At 42.4% G+C, this 16,740-nt stretch overlaps 1 protein-coding gene across 1 annotated transcript in view; it reads right to left on the bottom strand.

Moving 5' to 3' along the window:
• The window catches only part of BACH2 (BTB domain and CNC homolog 2), a 138,944-nt gene that overhangs the window by 33,108 nt on the left and 89,096 nt on the right, over window positions 1-16,740 (bottom strand). Inside the window, exon 4 of the mRNA XM_066545923.1 lies at window positions 10,845-11,099. Coding sequence (XP_066402020.1) covers window positions 10,845-11,087 — 243 coding nt within the window. The 5' untranslated portion in view covers window positions 11,088-11,099. The remainder of the gene's footprint in view (window positions 1-10,844; window positions 11,100-16,740) is intronic.

Raw genomic sequence — 16,740 nt, forward strand, 5'->3', positions numbered from 1 at the left:
CTAGTCCTCTATGGAGATCAGAAGGGAAGTTGTCAGGTTTTGTCTCTCCACAGCTTTTTCCGGTCTTGAAAGTTTACTGGCTCCAACATTGTCCTTTGAAGGAAACAGGAAACAACTCAAACTTACTCTGTTTTTACTTGACCAGGAATCCTCTGACAGGCAAATTTTCTCTGAAGGCTGTCTGTGTATCTGAGGAAAGAGGTGGCTAGGCATGCTGTACTACTGCTCTGTGGTCAGAGATGGAAAGATATTTTGCTTTCAGAGTTGTTTAAGACTTGTTTCTTATTAGCTGCAGGCCCTTGAAACAGAGAACCACAGGTCTGAATTTCAAAGGTAAGTGAAAACCCAAGACATTTCTCAGAACCAAAAGTTTTCTTTACGCAGTCAGAAATGTAGTCTCAGCCTCCTAGATGACAGTCTCAAAAATCCAGCACCACTTGATCAAAAGTATTTTTTCCAGAAACTAAGAACTGTACTGGTAAAGTCTGAATAGACAATGCTTTTTTTCTTTTGATCTACTTTCTAAACCTTGAAACATTAACACAGACTGCACTCCCATCCATTCTGGGAACCTAAAGTAAGAGGTATATGCAGAGATGTGGGAATTTGGTCCTATCATAACTCAAAGCAAGCAAATTTCAAGCAGAGCATTACCATGCGTTTCAAGTACAATACACTGGATGCCCACATGTCTTTGAACTGTTCAGGTCCCTTTCTGGGCCAATTAATTTATTTAGATGGTCTCCTTTCTCTTTTACTACCCCCATAAACTCACCCCAGCCCTGTCCTTGGGAAGTACATCTGACACTGCAGGAACAGAAGGAAGCCCTGAGAACACAACAGCACCCATGAATCCATCCTGGCTCACACTTGCCAAATCTCTCTGCTATCCTTACAGTAAGTTTGCACACTTCCATTTTTCTGAAATGTTGCTCTGAAATGATGAGCAGCTGCTGCAGAAAATGATGTGGACCAGGTGCAATATATACTCAACTAAATATGGTTCCTTCAACACTAAAAGAAAGATGGCCTGTTTCTGATGTCCTGAAAACCTCCAGCTCCCATTTGCCAAGAATGATCAGCTCTCTTTGGAAGAGATTAAGTCTTGCTAGGAACCTGCTTGCCTGTTGTTTGGGATATATGGGATGGTCTGCAACTGCTGTCACTTAAGCAAAATTTCCTATTTAAGCTACCTCTAAGTGCTCTGGCCTCCTGGTGAGGGACAGGAAGCCTGTAGCAATTCACAGGCTCATCCTGATCTGCCCCATGCCTGCAACCCTGCTTTCCTCTTGGATGTGTAGTTTCAGCAGCTGTTGTCAATGGCAGTGCACAGGAGTCAGGAGTGATGCAGGAAGAACAGGCAGAGGACACAGAGCAGACCCCATCTGTCACTCAGGACCAGTCACCCAGGTAAGGTGAGCACCTCCATCCTGCCCTGACCATCCTGAGAAATGCTGCAGCTAGTCCAACAAGCTCCAGTGCCTTATACAGAGGGAAGAAAACGAGACTGAAACTGGCTGAGGACTGGTAAGCTGGAAGCTCTGGGTCAGGTGTGTGGGCTGCTCTGGGATCAGCAGCTGTGCCAGCTGTGGGTCAGTCTGTTCACCTCCACGTGAGGTAATGTGAACCAGAGCATTTAGAGAGAGGTAAACATTGCTGAGTGGTTCACACAAGGTGATTTAATCATCACTGACCCGATGCACAGACCTGTGTTGTAATTCCCATCTGATGCATCAACTTCCACTCCAGCATGTGCAGAGAGGTGATGACAGTATTTTATCTGGTCACAAGAGACCTCAGAAATCTACTGCTGAAGGTTTTATACTGCCATTATTTAACTTCAGAGCTGATACCTCTCAATTCCAGCTGTTTGGTGACACCTTGTTTATATCAGTGTTACTGAAAGTTTTAGTATTGCAGTTTTCTGCCATTCTCAGTTCAGCTATGGTTATTTTGACTGTGGACCCCCAGAAAGGAGCAGGGTACCATTTAACTTCCAAGTCAACTTTCTCCACAATGTCTTTTAAAGGCTTCTAATTAAAAAAACAAACAAACAAACAAACAAAAAAATCCAAAACAAACAAAAAAAACCCCCTACTTCTGTGTGCAGGGAAACAGACACAGTTAAATGCATACTTTGATGCCATCAACTCTTAGAACGTCAGATTAAGCAAAAAGAGAGACAGAAAGGTTGACTAGCAAATCTGATCTATCTTCTTTTAGGATGTTGAACTGCACTGAACTACACCAGTACTGAGCACCAAATTTCTTAAAGGGGTGTCCAAATTTTGTTGCTCTCAAAGGCCATTTGCCTTACAGTTATGAAACAATGTGCAGTCATACATATATCATTGAAGAGTTTGTTGCTAAAAACCCATGCCAAATTTTTCAGTTTATTTTAATCTGGCTTCAAAACAACTGCCAGTGGCTTCTCTTGATATCTTTCCCCAGTAATTTACAACATGCTTCCTAGAGATGCCTGATACTGTCTTTTCATTTAAGTCTTTAAACAGCCACACAAACCTCCTCTCAAGTGTCTCCAGAGAAATTAAAACTCACTTTTTTAAACAAACCAAGCCTGAGCTAGATCTGTAGTTTGACCAGCTACAGCTGCTCCTATTTATTTATTTTATTAAAGTAAACAAAGTACCCAAGGACAAAGCTTTTAGTAGTGTTAGACCACACTGGGACTCAGAGGTGTTTGCTGGATGTCTCTTGTCAAAATGGGACAGATGAAAATTCATTACAGCACAAAAATCCTGGAATAAACCAGACATTTTGCTCTTCAGAGCTTCCATCGAATTTAACAGAGTGTTTGTGTCTACTTCTTCCTCTAAAAAAATCCAACCCTGCAAAACTCACAAAAAACATCTCATTCCCAAATCCTAGTATGATTCCATTGCCTTCTGCTCACCTTAAACCCATACTTCACTTCCAAATTGAACCATACTTCCTAGGCTTAATGTTTGCTGACTGCTGCAATGCATCATTTCTATACATAGCATATTCCACGCCATAACATGCTCAATTTCATTAGTAGCTGAGAAAAACAGTCAGTCTGACAATATTCACCAGGGAATCCTTGTCAGAAAGTGCTGTATGAAGATTAAAATCTTATTTTTTGGGGGTCTTGGGAACAAAACTTGGTACTGTAATCAGAAAGTACCTTACAGGTTGTGGTGTCTGATGTTATGAAGCTGAAGACAGGTGTCTTCACTGGACCTTACCTATCTGTTTAGTCAAATGCCCAGCCTGTATTTCTGGACTCTAAAGGAGCAGATACCTGGTTTGAGGTCTTTAATGAAATTGAAAGGGGTTTTTAGATAAGAGAGAAAGCAAAGGTAAGAGAATTGTAAGTGGAGGGGGTGGAGAGGGAGAAATCGTTCAGTCTGCAGGGCCAGAGTGCTCAGAGCTCAGGCACAGTCATGGCTCAGCCATCTCATTTTCATTCATATATATTTGAACACAGCAAGCAAAAACAAAAAACCCAAACAAACAAACAAACAAAACAACCCACCTCCTGTTATGCATTCTTATTGCTTCTTCTTGTGCCCTTAACGTAGGACTTACTATTCAAGCTATCTTTTACATTTTAGACCATGTTTGTTATATTTGACCAAGAAAGTTTCCACACTGCAAACTGCCTTTTCACTAGCAAGTGCAATCACAGTCAATCAGCCCAACTGATAGTATAGGGATAAAATGTTTCTAAAATCATGGAATATTCAGGGGAGTTAGAAAGGAAGGATAGGCCTGGTAGGCCCTGGGCAAATGTTGAGGTACGCCATGGGAAAATGTTAGGTTGCACTTGTATAATCATTTAATGACTATGATAAATGATATGATTGTTAGATGTGATGATTGTTTGGTAACTGGATATAATTATTGTTTAATCATAACAAGAATCATGAGAAACAATGTTGGGGGGGTTGATGGAAATTACCATCAAAAAAATCCATGCTTGGATGAAATCAACGTATACAATAGAACAATATAAGTTTAATAATTTATATGTAGTTATATAATGATAAGGCTATAAAAACATGTTCATCCTGAACCCCTGTTGGAGTCAGATTTGGCACCCAGAGCTCTTCAATAAAAGCACCTGCCAGTAATTATTCCATTATTATGTTTTCCTGAACACTAACACAACTGAACAGTAATGGCAGGTAGGATTCTAACAGGGGCAAAAAAATTGAGTGCAGTTATTGCAATGGTGAATTTTGTTGTGCACATTCATCTCCCGATCCCCTTCCACAGTAGACTTTCATATGCCTTCTGGAATACATAAATAAATTGCACAGCTACTGCCGAAGGGAGGGAAAGGAGCTATTGCAAGATTTTCTCTACTTAACATGCATGTATACATGACTTCTGTTTTGCTTTTTGAAGCCTAAGCTCTCACCACAACACAGATGTATTTTGCTTTCCTCCACCTGAGAAGATCAGAGAATGTTATGAATAGCAAGACAGCCCTCATCAGAAAATAATGGAAGTTGCACTATGCAGAATGAAAAGTATGTGGCTAGTTTCTTCATCACACTTGAGGCATGAAAAATCAAGCAGTGCTGGAAGCTTTTGCAGTGATACATGGATGGAATTTCATATCACATCTTGAAGATCTCATTTCTGTTTTATTGCTCACCTGCTAGAAACAAAGTACATCGTTTGCACCTTGTATGTGCTACATAAGCAACACACATAAAACATCAGCCAATTCTGTCTCATAGTTTCTCCTGAATTAGAGTCCTGTCATGTCAGACTTCAAAGAGTACCCAAATGCTCAGTTTTACTCTCAGTACAGAGCTGCAGCCTCCAGCCATCCCTCTGTGCGGTCACTGTCAGCACTGTGAGGCAGCATGAAAAATAACACATTCCCTGGGAGGAATTTAACAAACCAAAGACCCAACCTTCTATCCATATGAACTGATTAAAGTGGCATTACTGAGGTAAGGTTGAAGCATAAGTGAGTTTGAAGCCTGATGGAGATAACCCTTTTCCACCACAAAAAGCTCTGCAGATGAAGGGAATAATGGCTTTCAGGTTCTTCCCACCTCCTGAGCCAAAGCAGAAATAATTTTGGCCAGTGCTGCAATCTGTGAGGAACATCAATGGCCAATATAGTCACATAAAGAGAAAGCCACATTACTGCTTTCTATTCTCTAAGAGCTAACCTTAGCTACTCCTAATATCTCCAGGGTGCCAACGAAAAAGGGTCTTTTGTTGTTCCCTACTGTGTTAAACATCCTTCCAGCTGGGAAATAAACTTCTTGCCCTCTTGCTCCTCTCTTCCACATTTATCACTTCTTTCACTCTATGCTCCTGTGCAGAGAACTCCCGGCTCAGTCCCAACACTCTTCAAAGATATTATATTTATACATACAAAGAATACAAAGAAAGGAAAAAGACAAAGTAAGAGAACACTTTTAATTTCTAGAGAGATAAAAAGGAATAGTAAGTGCCTTTAGCCAGCAGGGTATTTAATAGTTGACCTCCTGCATCCTGCCTTTGATTTTCTCCTCATCATAATCATCTCTCGTTGGCTGATTCCCAGCATTTTTCCCTCAGGCTGGCAGGTTGGCATGGATGGTTAGCAGCTGCCAGTATTTCTCCTCCCTGTCAGCTACGAGCCATGCTAATGTTAGCTGCCTGGCTCAGTCCCACCCAGAGTGCTGCTGCCTGCCTTTGCCTTCCAACACACTCAGCTTTCGCCAGCCTTGAATCCCAAATCCGAGGTCCTGTCCTGCCTCTCTCCCTGCAAAGCTTAATCCACTGTGTGAGGGAGTTAACAAAGAAGCCGATGACAAATTTCACAGGACTAGATCCTGTGGGGAAAAGGCAGGTTTTGCACCAATGAAGGAGAGAGAATGTGGAGGAATTCAGGAATTTACATCTATTTTGAACATCATTCTCTTAACAGCAAAGGAAAGAGCTGTGTGGACAAATCCCACAACCTCATCCTAACAGAGATGCTATTTCCTTTTGCACCTTGGAAGACTTGGACACCACAGATAGCTCAGTTTAATCCTTTTGTAAGAAAACATTCCCAGCAGACAGCTCATTGCACTAAAAAAAGTCACCACTCTGAAACAGACTCAAGAAATTTGAGGGCTACAGGTAAAACTAACCAACCTACCGGGGAAGCAAGTTTCTAAAAGAACACAAAGGCTGGTATCAGACCAGTCCTAAAGAAAGCTTGGTCTGCTGCTTCAGAAAACCTTTGTTTAGGCTTTTTTTCCTTCATCTGAGAGGAAGACATTTGGTGCTCTCATGGATGGTGAAAATTTCTTTCAAGTGTAATTTCCCAAATCAAAAAAATGCAAGCAACGTTGAGAATATTTCTAACCTGTAGGAATCTAATGCCACTGGGGACTTTTACTTGTTGCTGTTTCTATTTCTGTCTTTTCACCATTTAACTGCACCCGCAGCTTGCAGAAGTGAATTCGGTGTTTGCACAGAAGACGCTCCCTTATCCAGTGCCCAGCTTTCACTTGCCCATCCAGACTTGCTGTGCACTTCCATTAGCAGAGTTAGGCAGGTAATAATAGCAGATAAAAAGCCCATTTGATGAAGCACTGGCTCCTTCTCAAGTAAAGTTGAGTACCACTACAGCATGAATGACTCAATCATCTACTCGAGAGCTATTACTTGCAGTGATGAAGCAATGTTAATTGGATAAAGGCCTGCTGCCAGCTAATATTGGCATGACCTACAATACCCCTGGCTGACAGCCGTGTCTCTCTCCATCACACCTTTTTTTGTAATCTGGATGGGAAGTGGAAACCATTAAAAAACCTCGTAAGTGCCATTTAACTTCTTATCATAAATTAAAAACTTAATTAAGTGCCTTGTTAGAGGAAGGAAGACCAGTTTTTGTGATTAAATAAAACAAAACAACAGTTAGGGGTATGGAGTGAATAACCAACTTTACAGCTTCAAACTCAGTTCTTTGAAAGTACTAATTCTGGGCTGCTTTTAACAGCACCTGCTAGAGGAAAACTGCATTAATTGCTGAAAAACACCCTGGGTAAAAGCAGGCAAGGTTCCAGTTGTTTGGCAAAACTGAAAATGAAGAAAAAAGCATAGAAGTTAGGAGCTAATGGGGCCCTCTTTTATTAGCTGTAGGCAGCTGAAAAACTCCATTTCTCTAACTTGCTCTGAGGGCTGATAATTCACACACCATGGCCACATCTGAGCTCTTGCTATTATGCAGCTGCTCTGGGCAGCTTGTGTACACACTGAAATATGTTGCCTTAACAAAAGGTGTGGTACAAAATCAAATTACCAAGGCCAGCACAAAAGGATTTATGGAAACTCTTCAATCAGTGCAGAATTAGCTCCATACTGACTTTAAGTTGATTAAGGAAAGGTTTGAACTGAGGCCTGTTAAGACATGCTTGAACTAACCTGAAATGTCTAACACAAGGTTTTGCAGTGGTTTAAAACCCTCTAAATCCAACTAGTCCCAATTCTGTGTGTGCACAATGTCTCCCTACTGAAATGACTGGTGTATTGTAAAGACTGCTCTTGCTTGTAACTGGATATAAACAAGAAATAATGTGAAAAACATCTGTTCCCTGTTTAGCTAGACAACAGTTAACAATGTCTGGATGCCAGATTAACAAAATGACCCCAACATGCTATGAAGTAAAAAAAAGTCTGCAGTTTAGACTTCAGAGGCAGATTTACTGCTTTGAATAATCAGAAGTTCTTTTCTTTGATGTTAAGCTTCCTCACACCAACATAACATGAATGTAAAAGCTTTATATATAAAGCTTTATCCAGCTCCAACATCAAACCTTTGACAAATAATAGTAACAACAATGCCCTTTCTCCACAACGTACTTCAGCAGTTTTCAAACTATGCTCAGATTTAAAATACAGTGTTTGTGTGGCTGACTTAAAAATAGCTCTGTAAATTTATGAACAATTGTTTCCTTTGGAGAAGTTCTGAACAGTGAAGACTACATTTAAAAATTCTTTTCAGTATCTGTTTTTCTATATTATACACCAACATAAATTGTCTCTAAGCATAAAAAAGTAGTTGTTCAGGATATTCACATTCAGCTTTTGTTTGAAATTTTTCCACTAGAGGAATAACCCCCTCCATGATATAATAAGTCAGTTTTCCCAGATACCTTAAGAAATAACTCACTGCTGCTGGAGTTCTGCAGACTGCAGACTGAAAACAGTAGCCTTGGGAAGCGTCCTTAGCTTGTGAAACAAAGATGACCCTGCTAACTTCTTTAAATGCCATATAACTAAGATGGTGTTTCCTCTGCCTTATCAGCTTTTAAAAAGCAGGAGTGTTTCAGTTCCTCTTGCAGGGAGCTCTGATGCTGTTGGAGGCACTTCCCGTGTCTCTGCACAGGCACCTGCCAAAGCGCCCAGCGCTGTGAAGCTGAGCAACACCAGAAGCAGGGATGTGCATCTTAACCAAGGAGTAACTGAGAAATAGTGAGGTGCATCAGGCTGCTCTCCTTATCCCAAGTGACTAGCTTTTGTGAGGAAATGATTTAGCTGACCACCTCACACACAGCTATTTCAGAAAAGTAGCCATAAGAAAACTAAGATTCAATGTGTTTAATAGCAATAAATTTGCATGTGGAAAATAAAATATTTGTACAAGTAAACATTGGTAACTGTCATTATCTCTTTTAATAGGCCAAGAGAGTTCTTTTCCAGGATGAGAAAGTCAAAGCCCTTGTGCTCTAGTAGCTCTTTTGCTACTAATAGAAGCATGTAGCAAAGTAGCAGTGTTTGCCTTGGGTAAGGCATGACAATTTCAAAGTTCTTGGAAAAATCTTAAGAACTAGGTTCACTACTTCTGCAACTCCACGAGCTTCACTGGAGCCATAAGAACAGCCACTGTAAACCTAAGTCACAAAAATGTTTTGATCTTTCATTGAGATACATTCTAAAATGTAAAGCTCTAATACTTCATGTATTTGAAGAGGATTCACTTAAATAGAAATGATTTATGTTGAACTGGAGGATTTTTTTCTTAGACAGCATCCCATATAAAACACATAGAAAGACAAACCTTTGTATTTTAAATCTTTAGTGTCATATTAACATAGGACTGGGTGACCAAGTGCAAGCACATCATGACCCCTCCACTGGCCTGCAGCTCAGCATCTCACTGCTGCTGGCATTAGAAATCTTCTAATTTCCAATCTACTTTTACTGACAGCCGGTTGAAACCAATCAATGCTTGAGCCAATAGTGTCTTTTGGCATTAGAGAGAAATTTCTCCTCTCGGCTGTTTCAGCTCCTCTGCCTAACTAGATGTGCTGCAGCACATCTCAGTTGTCACACCAGCACTATGAGCCCGCCATGGTCCTTTCTTCTCCTCCTTTAGGCCAGGCTCATTCTTCTGAACATCTCAGTCACTCTTCTACGTGCTTATTTGAATGTCATTACTTTTCTTTATGTAACAGGATCTGAATTATACACAGAGGTTTCACTAAGACTTCATAGAAGAGCACTGCAATTTCACACTTCTGTACCCTTGGGCATGTTTTGTCACTTCTCTGCTCCTACCCTTACTTTGTGGCAAGAAAGCCATGCAACTGACTGAGACTTGATTCTTCCACTGGAAATTATTAGTGGACACTGCAGAATCAAAGTGTGCATCCTAGCAGGTCCTCTAAACTCCTATGCAAAATGTCTGGGTTGAATGTCTTCATGAGTAATACTCAGTGTCAGGACTCATGAAGTCACAGCCAGTGACCTACTTCTAATGCTCTCCAGCTTGTGCTGTGACAACATTACAACGCTGCTGAAGTCTCTGGAGAACTAAACCAGAGGGGGAAAAATGATGTGTGACATTTTGGGACCTGTTATCGTTTAAAAACACACCATGCCTCCTCAAGGGCGTTAAGCAAAAGAGGGTGAAAAACCATCCGTATGCCAGAGCACCTTCCCACTGAGTGACTGCTATGCAGTACAATGTCCTGGGTACATTGTCACCCTCCTCATGCCACCCTTCCCAGCTGGAGACACTGGGCAGGCAGTGCCAAGGCAGCCGAGATGCTGCCATCAGGCATGCACCTCCCCTCTGTGGGCAGAAAAGCCACCAGCGTGCCCTACGGTAGCTGTGCTGTCACAGCTCTACGGCTGTGAGGAAATTACAGTGGGGGTGGAAGCCAGCCAGTGAGATTCTGTGATAAAATAAAGTAAACTTTCCAGTGAGGTATGTGTTTTCTACGTCCCTGGGTTTCCTGCTGTGGGAGCTACGCTGCATGACAAAACCTCTGCTTTCTGACAGACTGAGTTCATGGTTTCTTGGGGAAAAACACGGTTAAATCCCAAACTCTTTATGAGGGGAGCTGTGAGGAAGCCAGACTGAATGAGGAGCAGGAAAGGGGAAAGAAGTGGAATAAAGATATGAGCTGCCAGAGAGGGGTGGACAGCAATGAAACTCCCAACAACATGACAGCTCAAATGATTTTTCAACAATAACCTGCCATGTAGCTGTCACATCACTCCTTTCAAATTTCCTGTCTAGAAGAGCAGAGGAATATAAGGGTCCTAATACTGCCCTGAACGAGGCTACGTAATGAAATGTTTGGGTGCAATTCCTCCAGCAGCAGTGACAAAGGCGAACTGAAGCATCCTAAAGCTTCGCCTCCATCATAAGGCTGGCATGGTGTGAACATGTCCATCCTTCAGTGATTTGCAACCCAGCCAAACATGAAAAGCACATCCTGAGCCGTGCTGGGGCAGCCACTGACACCTGTGCCCCCCTCCCTTTGGGCACCCCAGCAGACCACAGAGGTTTTCCTCCCCAGGAGGAGGAAGGGGCACCCTGTTACGCTGGGGGCATGGTGACAATACCGTACCTCTTCCGGCAGGCTGACCACCAGGTCATTTTCCGTCTGCCCAACCAAGGCCTGCAAGAAGTACTCGCTGCAGGCAGCCAGCACAGCCCGGTGGGCGCGGAACTCCTTCCCCTCCACGATCAGCGTCACGTCACAGAGAATGTCCTGCTTCCGCTGGTCATTTAAGCAGAGGAGAATATTGGTACAGTGCACCGTTGACTCATACACATACATGGGGGAGTCAGTCTTCTCATCCACAGACATGCCGTTCACACCCTGCAGGGCACAAGGGAGAAGAAAGCACAAACAAGGTGGTGAGGAGCAGCACGGTCCCTGGGTGAGTACGCTATGGGGAGATTCAGCCCAATATCTGGATACCTCAAGACCACAGCCAAGCAGCCCGTTAATGCTTAAATCCAAGAAAGTTCCTAGGGAAAGACACCATGATTGATACTGGTTTGATGCCACTGGATTTCACCCTGTCATGCTTGGATTACCTACTTGCCCCACCAGCTTCCCCCCTCAAAACCAAAATAGGGTTTAGATAGACTGAAAGGTGCTTTTCTTCAACCACCTACTATGCATCTCCAATTTCCAGTTTAGTAATGGCAATAACATGGGGACATTGGAAATTTTAGAAGATTTTAGAAAAAAAAAAAGCTAGAGTAACTGTTGGGTTTTCTAATGGTAAAAAAAAAGGGCTTTGTGCTTGCTTCTGATATTTTCAGATCAAAGGGAAAAACCCCTCAAACCCCTAGGTCTGCTCTCCAGCAGACAGGCAGCACTACACAGTCACACTGAAGACCTCAGCTCAAGTAAAAGTCAAGGTGGAACTCTACCTGACAAAGACAAGCCGCTGACTACAGCAACTTACTTTCTCAATCAGAATTTTAAGCCTTAAGAGGGAGAGAAAGATATTTAGCAGCTCCAGAAGAAATCTGTTTCCATGCATGGCTAAAGCAACATGCCTTCATCAGTGGCTTAATGCCATTTACAGAAGAGTAGATCTTCCCGAATTCCAGACCCACAGACCCAAAAAATCCCTTCACCTGAATGGATGTGCAGCCCCAGGCAGCCCATGGGTGCTGAGGCTACTCCTGCTGAGGCTCTTCTGACTGAAGAGCAGAGGTTGGAATGATGTCAGAGGTTGGAATGATTACACACCCATTGCTACTGTCTGAGTCAGGGAAATTCTCTGCCTGATGTTCTGCAGTTCCTGACACATGTAGAACTGGTAAAGCCTCTGAACATGGAGACTGGATTTGCAGTGGTGATGGTGGAGGGAAACAGCTCCCCCCAGTACCCCACACTGCATGAACCCCCTTTGCACTTGATACACTGAAGTAATTAATTTACTAAAAACATCTTCCCCAGCATTAGACCAAATCCTTTTTGCATTATTTTCCCATTTCAACTTCTCTGAGTAGGAAGGTGTAAAAGCCTGTGACTGAACAGACTATATATCCCAAACCAAACCCACTTGTTTTCAGACTTACATGGGGAAAAGGATTATTGGTATGTATTACTCTACCTACTGCTGAAGGGAGAGTTGTGCAAGTGCACAAACCTGCAGCGTTTTAAAGGAATTATTTTTCCTTATTGAGAACAACAACTGCCTTCTGAGAAGTAAAATTCAGAGGCATCAAGGGCTAAGGATAAGATGATGGTATTTTGGTAGAGTACTGCTGCACTGTAAATACCTGACTACTGTACCAAGTAAAAGCAAAAGTCCTCCTCTGCTACTTTTTAATGTGGATTGTTGCAGCATTCTCCTCTGCTAGTGCAATATACAGGCACATCACTAGACACAACATGACTTCAAACTATTTCTCTTGCTGTGAGTTCAAACTAGGTTACCATTTTCCTACAGCGCCATTTGAAAGACACTAATCATCTAGACAAGAATGGATAAGAGGACACACTTGTTACTTATATTGACTAAACTTCTCAATAGTGTTCATCTTCCCACCTTTTTATGAGTATTTTTAAGCCAGTGGCTATGATGACTCTATACAGGATAGGTATTTTATCCAACAGAGCAAAACTGTAATATTACTGGAAGTCTTAATGGAATGCTTACAGATTCTCTTTTACTGGTATTTTCAATCTTTATGCTGACTCATGCTACACTTTTGAGCACTCAGCTGAAATGCTTACATGAACAGAAAAAAACCCACAACCAACGGACACAGATTAGCTCTTCAACAACTTAGCACGTAGAGAGAAGATACATAGCTGCTAATTGATCTGCGTGCAGGCAGGGGAGGGAGACACTTTGGGGGGGGTTGAGTTATACCAGCTGGATTTCTTAACTAGAAATTAAAAAAAATAAAATTCTCTGTATAAATTGAGACTAATGAGAAGAATTGACAGCAATCATGTTATTAGCACTCCACCAAGGTAAAAGAGAAAATGACAGCTCATCTCACTCAGAGCTTTCTGTATAACTAAACTCTGATGCTAACGATAGCACTATAATGATGTTCTAAGTGGTCACTCTTGCGTGCTATGAAATGAAAGAGTTTACAAGAAGAATCTAGTGGGAAAACCTGAGAGTTGCAAATGACAATGCAAAGGGGAAAGCAGTAAGTTTTTTTCCCCCCTTTATTTTCCAGGCATGTCTTATGCCTGTAATATCTCAGATGATGAAAAAAAGGACAAGAAACCCGACACCTGGCAGATAATGAACAGCACATCAATTATATTTTCAGTGCCTTAGAAAAAACCCACCAAACCCCAGCTAGCCTGAAATTGCAATCCTCTCTTACAGTAATAGTGCAATTTGTGTGAATCAAACCCCGAATTACTTAGTTACTAATTAGTAATTTCTCACTTTTTAACTACAGCTCTCATCAAGTGTATTTTTAAAAAAAAATTGCTGCATGTGCTGTGAAGTGCTGAAAATACCATGGTGTATTTCCCCACTGGTAAGCAAGCCTGTCTCCTCTGCTAGGAAACCTGAGTGGTGCAGTCCTGAGATGCTGGGGCTGTAAATGGCACCTGTGCTCCCAGGAAGGACCTGCACCCCGCTGCTCACATCATCATACTTTCCCAAGGCTACTGCTGTGACTCCAGAGGCTTCCTGAAGGTGGGTCCTTGCCATTCACCTTCCCACAGCCACTGAGAATCCACATGGATGCCCTGTCTGGCACCTGTGACCTCAGCCTTCCACAGACTTCCCCCTGACCGTGCCCCTGACCGCTCTAGGAAGCACCCAGAGCTCTGCATTGCGCACAGGGAAACTGGGGCTGGGCTACGGCTCAGGACCATTTATCACCTTTTAATTTCAACACCAGTGATTTACAGTTTTTCCTTTTCCACGGTCTGCCATTGACCACATGACCTCCAGACGTGAGGTGTTTCCTCTCCAAGAGGGCTTTATCCTGCAGAAAAGGTGCAAGATGGTGAAACCCTCCACTGGGAAGTATATTGTTCATTTTCACAGGGAAAGGGTTTAGAGGGCAAAGAGAAAAGGTCACTGTAGGACTTTGGCATGTAGTAGCATGAACATTAGAAGAATTCAATTCTTTTTTTTCCTCTATCCTTGGAATAAAAAGACCCAGGGATCTGGTATTATCTCTGAACTCTGAGGCAAGCTGGGCTGCAAGCCTTTTACACAGTGTTAATTCAAACTGCATCATTTTTTGCTGAATTCAGTATTATGCTGAGTTTGCAGAACCTTATTCATGGAAATCATTGCTACACACTTCGTATTTCTTCAAACTGAAAAGGGAATGTCTTAGCAAGCCTTTCTCTGGCTCAAAAGAACATGCTGTGCATTTGTTTGCATATAGGTCACCATGCTGCCAGAAAAAGCCTCTATGAAACAAAAGTTTCCAGAAACTGGCATGAACTATTGTGGGCAAGGAAAGCACCATTGAAACCGAGCCAAAAAAGTTGCTGGTAAAGGCCAGCCACTGCAGTGAAGTGAAATGAAAGGTTGCTTACCAGTTCCTTCCATGGTGATGGGTGGAAGATCCCACCAAACCCTTCAGCAGGGAGGAAGCATACAAAACCTTTTAGGAGACTAAAAATGTTGCTCATGGAACATCCAAATCACTCTGGTTTGCAGCACATTGTCTGTACTGGCTGGCGCTCATCCAAAACTCTCCAGGAACTCATAAACACTTTGACTGAGCTGCTACCAAAAATAATTACCTATCACAAAAAACCAGCTCCTGCCTCACAAGACTGGAGCACAGGCAATGTGGTGTCTGTTTTTAAAGAGAAACAGGAGGGGAGAGAAAATCTTATCAAGACACACCAGAAAGTCCTGCATCAGAACTGGGCCAATTATGTGAAAAGGTAAATCTCTATCATGGCAGAGCTACAGAGCACTTAACCAGGCAAATTATCATCGTGACAAAGCAGCATGGCTTCTGCAAGGGGAAGTCATGTCTCTGATGGGCTCTATTAGAATTCCTGAAGTGTGTCAAATTAGCAGTGAGGAACACTGGTACATGTAATTAGTGTTGACTTTCAGAAATTCTTTGACAAAACCTTTAGAAATGGCTGTTAGAGAAACTCAGTTGCCATAAGCCGAGAAGTTGCATCAGACTGGAAATCACTTAGGATAAACTGTATTCCATAGAGGAGGAATGCAGGGACAATTTTCAGCATGTTAGCAGTGAAATTTCTTCAGAAGCTGGCTCACATCTGGCTGTGGTCATGCTGCTCAACGTGCCCAAGCTTCTCTGCTCTCTGGAGCTACAGCAAGGCTGGGCACACTTAATTCTAGGATGGCAGACTGCCTGGATGTACATACAGGGTCCCAACAGCAGCCTGACACTCCCCCTGCAAGGTCCATGACGTGATCGAGCCAGACTCGGAACAATTTGAAACAACAGAGGTTTAGACTGAACAAGGAAAAACTGAGGAACAAGTTACCTGGAGAGGTTGTGATACCTGACCATTGAAATAAACCAAAATAGCACCCCATCATCGTAACAGGATGGTTGTTTAGTTTTTCCTTGAGAGATTTCACAGTCACTGCAATAGAGCATATGTACAACTGACCACTGCTGAACGTTACTGGGCAAAGAATTCACTCCATATGTAAAAGGATTAATTACTCCTAATAAAAATATCTAGAGCCACATTACTGAGAGTACAAGTTTACATGGGATGAATATTTACATGATGCAGCATGTATATTCCACTGTCCAATTTCCACAGACAATATTCCACTGTCCAACAACAAATGTGCTTGTATTATCCATCCTTTCTGACCTACTAACCACTGTAAAACCCCAAATCTACTGCTTCCTAGACCTTTGCATCCCGTGTCCCCAGCTGTGGGAGACAGCAATGGACATGCTGCCTGGTGCTCCCCTTTCTCAAACAGGAACTGAAGCTGTGTGGGACCAGGTTGTTGAAGGCAAGCAGCAAAGAACATCTGTCCAAAGATTACATGTGATGGGTGTCACTGACACCAGAGACTCCCACAACCCAGTGGCTCCAGCAGAGCAGCTGGCTTAGGACATGAGAAGCAACACAATGCTAAATTCAACTAATAAAAAGGTGTATAAACTGCAGCAGCAGCATCTTTGTAGTCTGTCTGTGGCAAACCACCAGCAAAGATGGGGGAAAAGAGGGACCTAAAGGCATTGTTTCATCCCCCTCCTTGTACCCTAAGCAATGTAAACAGGACATCACATTTATAACAGAGCACAGAGGACTCCCAACAACTTCACTGCAAAGGTCTAAAAAGGTTTATCAGTTTCTCCTCATTATGTCTGTAATGCTACATTTTAATACAGAAGCCAACAGACAACACTGTGATTCCTCATTTAGGAATTGCAGTACCTGAGCTGGTGTAAAATGAACCACAGGTTTTTCTTGGAAGCATAAGCTGGAAATCACATTTTATGTCCTGCTATGCAAGGCAACTCCCAACTTTCTCCTTATTGTGTTAAGA

The sequence above is a fragment of the Molothrus aeneus genome, chromosome 3 (assembly GCF_037042795.1).
Source record: "Molothrus aeneus isolate 106 chromosome 3, BPBGC_Maene_1.0, whole genome shotgun sequence".
In the NCBI taxonomy this organism is placed as follows: Eukaryota; Metazoa; Chordata; class Aves; order Passeriformes; family Icteridae; genus Molothrus; species Molothrus aeneus.